The following is a 13446-nucleotide window of genomic DNA, read 5'->3' on the forward strand; positions in this document are numbered from 1 at the left end:
CATTTGCTCATATTTTGAGCAATGTGAACATTTCAAAATGTCATCAAAGATATGGAAGTTTTGTATATTAAGCTATTTTCAAAGTACATGATTGTTTTTTTTTTTTTTTGTTTTTTTTTACATTTTGAACAATGTAAAGGTCGTCTGTGGACGAGAACGTCAAATTGTTGCCTTCAAACCACTTGCCTCTTACCGCTGGCGATTCGAGCCGCACAAGCGTGATCGGATTCTTTCATAAGTAATAAAGCTATCCAGCTAGCTAACGGAACGTCGGTGCCTGGTTGTGCCGAAAATAACGCTCAGATGGCATCCGAAGTCTTCCTCCACTAGTAAAGCTAGAAATGCACCATATGACCTAAAACATATGTATTGTTTTCCTGTAATGTACATAATTATGTATTTTTAACACAAATTTATTTATAGTTCCATGGTTAGATTCGTATTCAACATCAAGTGCTGGTTCCCTGTACACAGCTTTGACATTCGGTTACAACAATCTAGTGCGCCCGGCGGGAACCACACAAGTCACAGTTAGCTTCGGAATCCTCAGTGTTAATCATCTGGTGAGTAAAACACATTGTGGAAAAAAAAATTGTTAGGATTCATTTTTTTACATATGGTATCCCTTAAAACATGTGGCAAGAAAAAGCTAAGAGTGTATAGTGTCAATTAAGGGACTGCATTGAAGACAATCTCTGATATGATATGGAGCAGGAAAATGATGGCGTTGTAAAATTTTCGTTATTACAAATATGAAGACAATCGGAAAGGCATGAATATTTGTGTTACTTATTTTAGAGAATACATTGCAATTCGGTCCGACCATTTGCGTTTTTCTTTTCGTAAATGCAATGAGGTGAGACATTTAGCTTATTCATCTTGCAATCATTGTGTCCGTCAGTCCGACAAGCGCTTTCACCTTACCATTTAATTAGCTCTTATTATTTCCTTCAAAAACTATTGCATTCTATATAGTATTATTATAGTAATGTTCTACTTGTTTACAAGACGGATATGTTTTTAAAAAATCTTTATTACACAACTTGATTTGAATTGTTTCCATGAGCAAGAAACTGTACAGTCTTTGCTTAGTACTGGTTTGTTCCAGGAACAAATTCGAGACTGTTTCAATAATTTCATAGTTCGTAACATAATCAAACTGATATAAATAAGTATAAACTAAACTAAATGAAAAGAATATTTAGTATTTACTTTATGTTCGACAAGTGGTACTTCACGAAAAACAGACTGTTGCCATGTTTAGGTTCATGATCAAGTTGCTGCACTGTTACAATGTAGTGTTCATTGATGTGCTGTTTTTTTTTACCTGGTCCATCATAATCGGTGATTCGAACGTTTCAACAACTAGTATAATATTGAATACTACTTAAGCCGTAGAAAGGGTGCATGTTGTACCTTCACTCATGAACAAACTAAGTCAAACCGATTCTGCAAATTTAACTTTTAAACTTTCTTTCCAATGGTCTCGATATATCAAAATATTACACTTACATTATCAAAAAATATAAACATTACCATTACATAATCAAATTATTACCCTAACATAATCAAAAATTACACTTACATTATCAAAATATTTTTAAAAAAGCACACACTATTATTAAATAATAGCACTAATTAATATAATCAGGATATTAAGATATTGCACTTATATTATCAAATTATCAAAATATTATTCGTACATTATCATTATCAAAATATCAAAATATTACACAAACATCAGATATAACACGTACATTATCAAAACATAACATAAAATCAAAATATTTTACTCGCATTAATTAAAAATTTAAGATACTACACTTACATTATATAATCAAAATATTAAAATATAGTACACTTACTTTACCAAAGAATATCAAAATAGTTCACTTATATAACCAAAATATCAAAATATTACACGTACTTTACCAAAACTTCAAAATATTACATTTATATTTTCAAAATATAAAAATATCTGTTTATCACATTATTTCAATTATTTCAAACATTACTTAAATGTCTAACTTAAAAATAAATTGATGGAATACATTTAAAAGATATTGACCTCATGTTAATAATAGTTTTATTACGTCGCTTCGTCTCTTGTTGTGGACTTCCATTTTTTTGCATTATAACTAAACCATTTTGACGGACAATACGGTTAAATAGTAGACAATGTGACACACAAAGGATGCCTTCAACACACCAGCCATGTAGCCATTAACATGAATGATATTGAAAATCAAACACTTTCGTGGAAATATTTTCAATAAGTTTTAAAGCGGCCTAGTTTAAATATCTTATTTCTATATTAATCGTTTCATATAATTGTCAAATCAAAAGAATTTATAGAAAATGGAAAATGAAATTTGTTGCCGATAACATATTTTAACAATGAAGAAAACCCCATCTACGTGTCCGCTCTCTTAAAGTAAATAGGTAAAGCCGAAAATTCGTCTCCCGATCTTCTATTTTTAGGAACAGCGTCACTAGCTCTCGGGATGCTCTTTTGAATAAGGCTTACAGTATATATTGTGTACTTTTCCAAGACAAAATTACTCAAATACTTACTTTAAAACAATACAGAATTGTTTTCCAACAGAAAACCGCTTTAAAGCAATGACTTGCATTCTGAATACAACATTTGGACATACGACAAATGGCTATTGGTTGGCATTCAAATTTTTCTCCTCACTTTTGTTCGATTTAATTCAATCATTCATGGCTAAATACACATAAACTCTTCAAAAAGGATCAAACGATCGTGATTAAGTAATATATCTTCGGATAATCCTAATCTCATTTGAACGTTAATACTCAGTAATCGTATTTTAATCCGGAAGGTGTGTAGAATAGATATGTTTTGCCTTGACAAACACGCTTCTGTTTCTAAATAAAAGTGGCAGGTTTAAATTAAAATCCATGTATCCCTAAGGTTTAAGAATTAAAATCAAAACAGGCGTACAATCTGTTTTAGCATGCTTGTTTAAATAGAATGGATCACAAATTTTGGTTAGATAATTTTACTGCACTATTGTTTTCTGTAACTGTAGCTTTGTATGTCCTTATGTTATATTAAATAATGCAACTGCTATGGAAACTGAAGATAACACTTTAATGATAATTATTTCACATACCAGGTCAATACCGGTACCCTGATATCAAAAATAAATCACGAACATTACAACAGACTTTTTTACAATAGATTATATTTACGATTTAACACATCAGACTTTTACGTTATTCTTATTTTTGTTGGCATTTTCTAAGTCCCGAATCAAGCTGTAATATTTATTACTTTATTTCGTTCCTAAATAAGAATAAATTAAATAGCGATTAGGTACTGCATAATGAAGTAACGTCATAAATAGTTTTGCAAATGATCACTGACAGAGGAATTTGTATTCAATAATTGTTTTTGTACAACATGCCTCCTCTCTTTCTATAAAATAAAACTGCAATTTAAAAGTATTACTTTGTGTTTACGACTTTTTTTATGAGTTACATGATATATAGAAAATCTTGCCCATCCAAGTCCATTTTACTTGTATTAGATTTGCCTGATAAAAATGAGGTCAAAATTAGCAGCATGATATTTTCACAATTATGTCTTTTCAAAGAACATTTTACAAAATTAATGTATAGACTTATGTCAAACAATTTTTTTAATTGATTAAAATGCATATCTGGTTGATGTAACTAGACTAATACGACTGAATATTAAGACAATCGCTGTACAAAATTATACACACACAAAAATCAAAATTATCACAAGTATTGTACTTTAGAGTACAGTATAATTATATATATATATATATATATATATATATATATATATATATATATATATATATATATATATATATATATATATATATATATATATATATATATATATATATATATATATATATATATATATATATGTGTGTGTGTGTGTGTGTGTAAATACGAAATGAAAAAAACTAAAAGATAATATTCCAAGTTCAAAAATTATACGAAACAAAAAGATATTTCTAAAATATTGCAGTATTAAAATGCAAATACGACATAAAATCACCAAAAAGATTGCATTATACAAATAAAAAAGAAATAGTGAAATACGAAAACCCCAGAACGTTCATGAACTAAATGAATATGTACGTTACGAAAATAAAGAGAACCAAAATAATAAGTTACATTAAAATCAAATTCACCTTCAGATTCCCGTCAGTAATTCATGTAAGCATTATTTAAAGTAATGGCCTACAGATATTGTTATAAACAAATTGGCTAACATTATGCGAGACCTACATAATTTTGTTAAAGAAACATTATATCTTTGGTATTAATCTAATAAATAAGCTAATCTGTAAGCTTCGACACATGCTTCTAAATTTCAAAATAAACGTCTCCATTTTGTTCACAGGCCTAGTTTAAGTTTGATTCTTTGTCGAGCCAGTTCGTAATGTTTTATTAACAATGCGTTATGTTACTTACTCCTTTTGAAATCAGAAGAACAGATGATACAACGTAACAGCGTTAGTTTTCACCTGTTACATTTTTTTCTGCTTCCGTCGTTTGACAACCTATTAAAATTCATATTGTCTGATAATTTGGCAGATTTGGTATGGAAAGAAATAAAAATATATACCTTAATATTGTGCGTTTGAATTCTTCTGGTTTGATAAAAAAAACTATTCAATATAGCATTTCTTTTTATTATATAATGTGTTCCAAATTAAACTTTTTACTTATTTTCATATCTAATGCCGTATCAAAATAAATGGGTTATTTTGTTTTACTTTATTTAGGTATTAATGAACAATATTAATTCAAACAAAGTAGATGTATTAATTCAAACAAAGGAGATGTATAAATGAAATATGGTAGAGATTTTTAAATGTGGTATAACTCTCTCAATTCTCTCAATTTTCAGGATGTGAAAACTCAAACATTCTCAGCTACGGGTTGGTTTGACGTGGTAAGGTCTTCATAATGTTCTTAATATAGATTATACAAAAAAATATATTATAAGCAGTATAACACTTTTTTCAATATTTAAGAAAAGCAACGCTCAGACGGCATCTATTTAAAATATATGTGTTTCTTTTTTATCTTCGTAAGGAGATAACCCTACAGGCCTATAGGAAGGTCCTACGCGGTAGCTGACAGCTAATGATGGTTAGATGCGGTAGGCGATAAGTTGAATTAAATGGTCTATTATGCCGTAAATGTCTCGAATATTTATTTTATTTATAAAGTATGGTAGGTGCATATTACTACTACGAAAAGATTTGTGGCAAGGTTTAAAATTGTTTAACATCAGTGTGTGACCTTTTATTTCTTTACTTGTTATTTTTCAATGATATATAGTTGAAAAAGAATACAAAGAAAAATAAACCATAACCTTTTCCATCTGTACGCTCTATTCTTTCTAAAAAAATGACGTTTAATTATCTCTTTTCAGTCCTGGACTGACACACGGTTCTCATGGACACCCGGAAGCTATTCTGGTATTTCTGAAATGTATCTCGACTATACGTACTGCTGGAATCCGAAAATTATTGTAGATAATAGGTAATCTTCCTGAATCAATTCATTCATCATGTCGTATCCTAGTCACGGCACCAAAATGTTGAATGTTCGGGATGTTATGGAATTAACAAAAAATATAGCTTATTACATACGAAGTATCCATATATTTTCGTTTGTCTTTTACAAACACAAGACTGTAGTTTTCTTGCAAGTGTTACCTGAATGTGAAAATAAGGTCAACAAAAATGATTTAGAAAGTGTAATATAATTAAAAATGACGAGTAACTTTCAATAAAGTACTGGTCAAAAACGTGCAAAGATGAAAGAGTTACCAATCGATGGATATTTCGAGGGATTGGTGCAAATCAGTTGTATATCATATGACAGAAATAAGGTACAATCAAGCCCAAATTGATGTCATTTATCTAATCTGTATCCGTTTTTATTCGACTTAATATAATACAAAATAATGCTTAAGAGATTTTTTTCGATCTAACTTTCTTTCTTCATTGTCAAATTCATTTTCTATTACATGTATGTCTTTTTTACCATTATAGTGTTGACGACGCCATCATTCTGGCTAATGAAGCTTTGCTGTTTGAAATAGACAATACTGGAGGGGTCACGTGGTCGCCATCCGAAGAGTTCACAGTCCACTGTTCAATGGACGTTACATCATATCCATATGATACACAAACATGCTTCCTCAGTAAGTTATTTTATTATTATGTTAGAGACTATGCAAAAGATTTACACAAAAAGTGTATCACGCTTAATAAAGCTCGCATAGACCCAAAAGTCATCCAATGTTTTACTCGTATTTGTCAAATCGCATAGGTTACCGAAAACTATTTATAATGTAAAATGAAATAATGTGACGTCATTATCCTGTCCAGTATGGGATTCGTTAATGCCTAGTATTTAAAGTGACACTATGCTCGTTTTATCATTGTCAAGCTAAATAGATTATATATTTTAAAGGATTGGGTGTAATAATGGTAATTGACAAATAGTTGATATTCGAAATAGGATAAAATGTAAGAATACTTAAAATATAAAAGATAGCCCGATGAACGTCACAAGTAAAGTCTAATGAAACTTGTCGTCCATGCAATGTAAATTATAAAATCGAAAACAATTATGGCAAAATGTATGCTTATTTCGACTTTCACCGTCCACATACTATAAAAACCCTTTAGATGAGCATAATGTTACTTTAAAACATAGGATATATTTCCCGGGCTTGTAAACTGCATTCATCATTGTATTCACAGATATGTTAAGTAACATTTATATGCGCTCATACAGCTTTGATTACTGAATCTGTATTAGACACATCCGATGCATCAACTGAAATTTTTAATCCAAAGTGCTAGTGTTGTTCATCTATAATCATCTATATATGTCAAAGAAAGCAATGAGTATTTAAAAAATGGGAAAAATGTTGTTGTTTTTTAAATACATTTGTATTTAGATATTCTCCATAAATGTAACATGACAAATATAAGTCCAGAGATAGATGTATAGGCCATATGGATGTTCACAATCGTATTGACAACAGAACAGAACTACAGTCACATGCCTGATTAATTCAACACGTCCATGAAAATTTCTCAACATTAACAAAATGTTGGTCATTATTACTCTTTAATTGTGTCTATGCAAGAACTGTGATCTTATATTCATCGTTCCTTTTGATAAAAGTTAAGATTGTCAAACTAAATTCAAAATATTCTTCTTCTTTAAATTATAGATTGTACGGAATAGAGAATAACTACATTGTTTTATTTGCTGTATCATTGATAAAGGGGAGTACAAAATATTTTTTGTAAATGACATACTTTTTAATTTCTTAGGTGTAAAAAGCTGGTCGTTTCCAGCAAGTGCTGTTGAGCTGGTTTCCGGTGGTATAGACACTCAGCAATATGCAGAAAATGATGAATGGAAGATGACGTCATCAGAAGTGACGAAACAAAATGTGACAGTGGGTGGAGTAGAACATAGGTAATACCAAACTGTCCTAATCAACAAAATAATATATATAGCAACTAAATACAAATAAGTTTATTGCAAATATTAGCTCTTGATTTCATAATGCAAACAGTATAAAAAAAACTGCTCTAATTAATGCAAATTACTTCAAAAAGAGAAAGGTCTATGATATAGGACCTTGTTTAGTTTATATATAACACATTAGTAGAAAGTTTCTTAAGACTTATTTAGATTTATCCAAGTATTCCTATTCAAAATATAAAAAAATATCTTAATTTAGGATAAAGCAAAATACTAGGTAAACAATTTTAGGAATATATTAGATATAAATGCATTTTTAAAGTTTTGAAAATTGCAGAATTTAAATTAAAAAGAGTTTAGAATCTTAAAATATTTGGATGCAGCCATCAATTGAAATATATAATGTATGTATCGTGCATGCCTTATGAAGTAATCATTTACTAGTATTAACTTTTTTCAGCAATCTACTGTTTAAATTCAAAATGACTCGACGATCCACGACGATACTCGTTACCATGGTAATGCCGCTAGTTCTCATTTCCTTCCTGGGAGTGTTTGTGTTTATGGTACCAGTAGAATCTACCAGCAAGATGGGGTACCCAATAGGTATACTTATAGTTGAAGTGATCCTACTAGGCATGTTGCTAGAGATATTACCTATATCAGCCAGGAATATTCCAATTCTAGGTATGTATTTTCCCTCTTACAGACTTCATATATATGTAAATGTATTTTTTGGTATTTTTGACCTTTTATTGCAACCTTTACACAACGGCCTCTATTGAATAATAAATGGAGACTCAAAGGTTTATAGTGTATCCATGTATATGTTTATCACTTTTTTTTTAAAAAAAAACGTAATTTTAGTTTTAATGTTAGTCAGTTAATGTAAGTTAAACATACGCAAGTTGATAGTATTTGTAGCTTAGTTTTGCTTTTTACGGGCTTTTGATAGTGACATCTGCTTATAATCCCTTTTTGCTGTTGTCGTTGTTGTTGTTGTTGTGCATAAGTGGAAAAAAAATGCAACCATAAACATTAAATAGATATTTTATGTTACCATGATTATCATGGTCGGATGATTTATATATACTAATTATAAACTTTCCACAAAAAATAAGACATCCTTTTCTTTTTCAGGAACATATGCAATGGTGTTAGTGTTATTCAGTTTATGTGAGACTTTCATGACAATTGTTGTAATAAAACTTTACCACTACAAAGACAGAAATAGGCGTGTAACTTACATTTATGAACGTCTTGCAATAGTGTTGTTAGCACTGACATGCTATCGTCAGAGAGAAACAACTTCCGGTAGTCCGAGGAGTCCGACCAATGAGAGTGACTCCCCCTCAATTGAAACTCCGAATGTAATCGAAGCGCCACCAGACTTTAAACATCCTCTTAAGAGAAGACTTAGTTTAAAGACAATAAGCCCCGATTGCAGTTTTGCTTCAACTAGTAAGAATGAATTTGACAGATCACGTGGTCGATCAAAGGCGTGGGACAGCGGTGGCGCCCTCTGTAGTAGTGAAATAGACCGGAAGTTATCATGGGAACTTGTATCCTGTGCAGTTGATAGGTTTTGTTTACTGGTCTTCATTCTTTTGAGACTTATTCTTGCCGTTATATTTTTGACCATGCTATCAGTAAGGTCAAGTTAATATTAAATTTGTGTGTAGATTTTTAAAAGTAAATGATGACAGCTACAATGTGACTCTTATCACTGAACTTCCGGAAGGTTGCGTTATAATCAACACTCTGCAGGTGAAATGAAATAAGCATGAAGATACATTTGTAATTATTTAGTGAAGCGTTAATCAATTCTGCGAGAGAAAAGACGTCACTTCTGGTTCATGACAAGGTCTTTATTTTCAATATCGACCGGACGTGTGTGCACTGTAATTTCAATAAAACATTGACTTTTACTGGCTTCAGAGCCTAGTTCTGACATTTCTTTGATATTGTAGCATTCATTTGTGCATATATTTTATAATTATATCATTTATTCATTTACGGGTATGAAAAAAAAACATTAATTTTGTTATTGTTGGAGTTAGTTGTTTTCCTTTCTTTAAATTTGTTTATACTTCGTGTATACATGTATATATCATAATGGGATTTAATATCCGGTTTGTCTCATTTCATTCTTTGTTATCAGGTCAGTATTTGAATCATTATCATGTTGAAACCATCAAATTTAAGTTTTTTATCATGTCATTCCGTTGATTTCTGTTGATAAAGTGCATGCCTAATAAATTTAGCATTATCAGTCACCCTCAACTTTACCAGACATCTCATCAATGCATATTGAAATAAAATGAAGTGAATGGAATACTTTTACCTCTTACAAGTTTGAAAATATCAAACTGATAAACATTGAATCGAATGTTTTTTTATATATGAAAAAAGATCTCGAATAGATTTTTTTATCAATTTTATCTCTATTAGAGACTTCCCCTCCCCCTTTATAGCATGGTATTGTCTATTTATCGTTTTTTTCTCTTGTATGTAAATACAAAGGCCAAAAACTTCTAATATTTAGACAATAAATTTTTACAAGAATGGCTCTAATCTCTTGCGCATGAGTCGAGAAATTTCACTTCCGTTTCACTATTTCCGGTGTCTGCCAAGACAGCGTAGACGACCTCGTGATCTATCTATCCTTTAATGTATGTACATATTTACTATTTAGATAAATGTACATAAAGCGTCATCATTAAATATTTACATCTTTTGTTTCAACGATGCTCTGTTATATTAATTTTTATTATGAGATATTTATTATATTTATATCCGGTTGTTTATTTACAAATATTTGATATATTTCTGTTTTAATTATCTAGAAGAGTAGGCCTATCATTCGCGGTCACAACTCGTTATGCATCAATAAGGCAAACCTATTTTTTATTATTTATTTTAAATGGAATATAAAGTTTCGCCAATATCTATATTCATGTAATTCTTAATTTTTTACAATTATAAATAATTGTTATAAATGAAGGACAATGAAAAGCACCGACTACCTTATTGTTACACACATTATATTACTGTTAAAATACATAATTATTTCATTCCTTTTACTTTCAAGATACAATTTTCAACGATTCTGTTTGCAAATATCTTACATACAGATAAATGTTACAAGATTTGTTTTACTGTTTTGTTATTTATTACAAATACCCGGCTAAAATGAGAACAGCGCAATAACAGACAAACGGCCGATTATATATCATGTCAACCTGTTCAAAACGACAAAGTCGTGCAATAAAAGAACTCCTGCTCGTGCATATAAGCTAGCGTAAGCAGAACTTTGATGTTCAGAAATCTCCGCGCATATGTATGGTGGCTGATTTCTGCCATTTCGTGTCTTCGTCCCTTAAAAGTAAAAGGCTAAGACATGATAATATGCTCCCTAGACACGACAAATATAGGGCGCCGATAAGATGATTTCTACCCGCCGACACGATAAATCTGCAGAAAATCTCGTGTCTTCGCCTTTTAAAATATCGTTATTTCGCCTTAATTGTACCTGTCTCCCTGTCAGCGCCCTCATAAATAGAAGGCGAGAACACGGCGAGTGACCGTATTATCGTGTCTTCAACTTTGACTTTTGAGGTGCGAAGACACGAAAGGGCAGACATCAGCCACCATACATAAAGAAAACCATCGCATCATGTCTACTTCCAATTAGAGATTAACAATCCAACCAAGAATTATATAAATTCGTTAATGGTCATAATTCAATCAAAATCCAGGTCAAGTTATGGGTCTTGGATACCTACAATTATGATCCCAACGACATGTATTAAGTTTCATGTAAATACCTTTAAGATTGGATATTGATGATGAAGATTGATGTTGCTTCTAGAGTTTTGGAAGCTTAAAATGAGCCAAAATATGTCAGATTTATGGGCCTTGGATAGTGACCTCTGGTTATGATCTTTAAGATTTGTATTAGATATAAAGTGAATAACTTCACTGGTTTAAAGATTGATGTTGCATGCAAAATTTACCTAAGAAACTTCAAAGTTCAAAAAGGGCTATGATTCAGTTAAAATCCATTATAGAGTTACGGGCCTTGATTTGTGACCTCCAATTATGATTCCAAAGTGATCCATTTAGTTGCAAGTGAATAACTTCAGTAATTTTAAAGATTGAAATTGGATGGAAGCAAAAAGCAATCATTTTAACGGTTCAAAAAGGACCATAATTTTGTTAGAATCCATGCCAGAGTTAAGGGGTTCGGATAGTGACCTATTTTGCTATTAAGTAAGTATGGGAAGTTACAAGTAAACAGCTTTATTGGTTGATGAAATACGTTGCATGCAAAAGATAAATCTTGCTAACACCCATGTGAATAGGAGTCTTACTACTCTTTGAATAGTTGAGTTTAAAATGTAAATGTCACAACCGTCAACAGATGATATTACAATAGCTCTTAACCATTATGTGCTCTGCTAAGCTAAATTCAAGCATATTTTTTAAAAATTTGACCTTGAAGGTCAAGGTTATTTTGAAGTCATGGTCAAGTTTATTCCGATTTCTTTATCCAAGGAGTTGCTTTGTCCATTTATGAAGACAATTTATTCATACAAGGAAAAATATGGCTAATGTTAATTTCTGCAGGCAGGAACGACAAAAGCAATGGCAGCAACACCACGACAGTAGAAATTTCTTCAATTTTTTCTGCCTAAAAAAAATTCAACTGAAGACAATGATGAAGCTTGTTCTGATGTTATTGTGTGTTGCTTTTTGATCTTTGTTTATCGACGTGATGACTTTTTATTTAGTATCTGGTCATCAATAAAATGAAGATATTATGGATAAAGAATCTTTATTAGACAAAATCAAAGAAAACAATGGCTTCATGAAAGAGTACAACATAAGTGCAACAAAAAAGACAATATAAAATCACATTTTTGTTGTTTCTGAAAAAAAATGTTGTTTTTGCTGTTGGTTTTTTATAATTAAATTTTAAACAGCATGTCTCCCTAATCTGTAGAAATTATCACAGTCCGTTATGCAAAAAATAAAAATAAAAAAAAAAATTTTTTGTGAAGACAAAATTTTATATTGACTAAGCCTAGCTTTGATTGCTGTATATATATTAATTGAATTCAGGCACATTGAATGACAAGTTTTATTTATGAAGAATATATCTGGCATGCAAGAAGCAATGCAAATATCTTATATCATTATTCAAGTAACAAATGAAGACAAATGAGTCAGCCACCGTGGTTTAGTAATTATTATAGTTAGTTTGGAAAATTAACACTGTATATATGTATATGAGCCAGGTATTAGATATCCAAAATTTCAGCCAAATATTTGTAGCAATATTATATCTTCAAAGGTGTGGTAATAAAATATGCCCAAACATTTTTTTTTCCCGTTTGAAACACCAATGAATAAAGTTGGACAAACTAAATATCAATATTATTTTATTTTCTGAAAAAGCAGTGGATACACACACCCCTCTGCCATTCATATTAATATTATTGTCAGTTTTTTTAAACCAATACCCTAAGCTAGCCACTTAATTTGGAATACATGAACAAGTATATAACACACAAAATGACTAGCCCGTCTATTAACATTCTATTAATATCACTTTTTTAAAGACTTTTTTTAGGATATGAAAGTATAATTATAATTAAAGCAACATGCTTTTACAATAACCGATTAAAAGTAACTGAATATAAATATGTACACAATAACAAATAAGTTTTCTTTTTCTGTTGTTTTTCATTCTGTGTTGTTGTTGTTGTTTTGTTAGTTTTTTGTTGTTGTTGTGAAAAACTAGTTAAACTCAGAAATAAACAAACTACAGGTTATATATTATATAAGTGCAGTGCAGTGTTAAGATTTTCCAAAGTGAGGCTCACACTAATTGTTAATAAGAAAAAATGA

At 30.5% G+C, this 13446-nt stretch overlaps 1 protein-coding gene across 1 annotated transcript; it reads left to right on the forward strand.

Moving 5' to 3' along the window:
* Positions 1-398: 398 nt before the first annotated feature.
* Positions 399-9717, forward strand: LOC132753104 (acetylcholine receptor subunit alpha-like). Its single transcript, XM_060743527.1, has 7 exons — positions 399-563; positions 4922-4966; positions 5453-5562; positions 6078-6229; positions 7377-7524; positions 7994-8220; positions 8674-9717. The coding sequence occupies exons 3-7, from the start codon at positions 5510-5512 to the stop codon at positions 9195-9197; spliced, it is 1104 nt and encodes a 367-aa protein (XP_060599510.1). The 5' UTR covers positions 399-563; positions 4922-4966; positions 5453-5509; the 3' UTR covers positions 9198-9717.
* The last annotated feature ends 3729 nt before the right edge of the window (positions 9718-13446 follow it).

The sequence above is a fragment of the Ruditapes philippinarum genome, unplaced genomic scaffold (genome assembly GCF_026571515.1).
Source record: "Ruditapes philippinarum isolate M1 unplaced genomic scaffold, ASM2657151v2 ctg3094_1_1_1_1, whole genome shotgun sequence".
In the NCBI taxonomy this organism is placed as follows: Eukaryota; Metazoa; Mollusca; class Bivalvia; order Venerida; family Veneridae; genus Ruditapes; species Ruditapes philippinarum.

Excerpts from the sequence above, each read along its gene's own strand:
- LOC132753104 (XM_060743527.1), top strand. The coding sequence starts at position 5,510 with ATGTATCTCGACTATACGTACTGCTGGAATCCGAAAATTATTGTAGAT. Across the intron at positions 6,230-7,376 it reads TACACAAACATGCTTCCTCA|GTGTAAAAAGCTGGTCGTTT; the intron begins GTAAGTTATTTT and ends TTAATTTCTTAG. Across the intron at positions 7,525-7,993 it reads GTGGGTGGAGTAGAACATAG|CAATCTACTGTTTAAATTCA; the intron begins GTAATACCAAAC and ends AACTTTTTTCAG.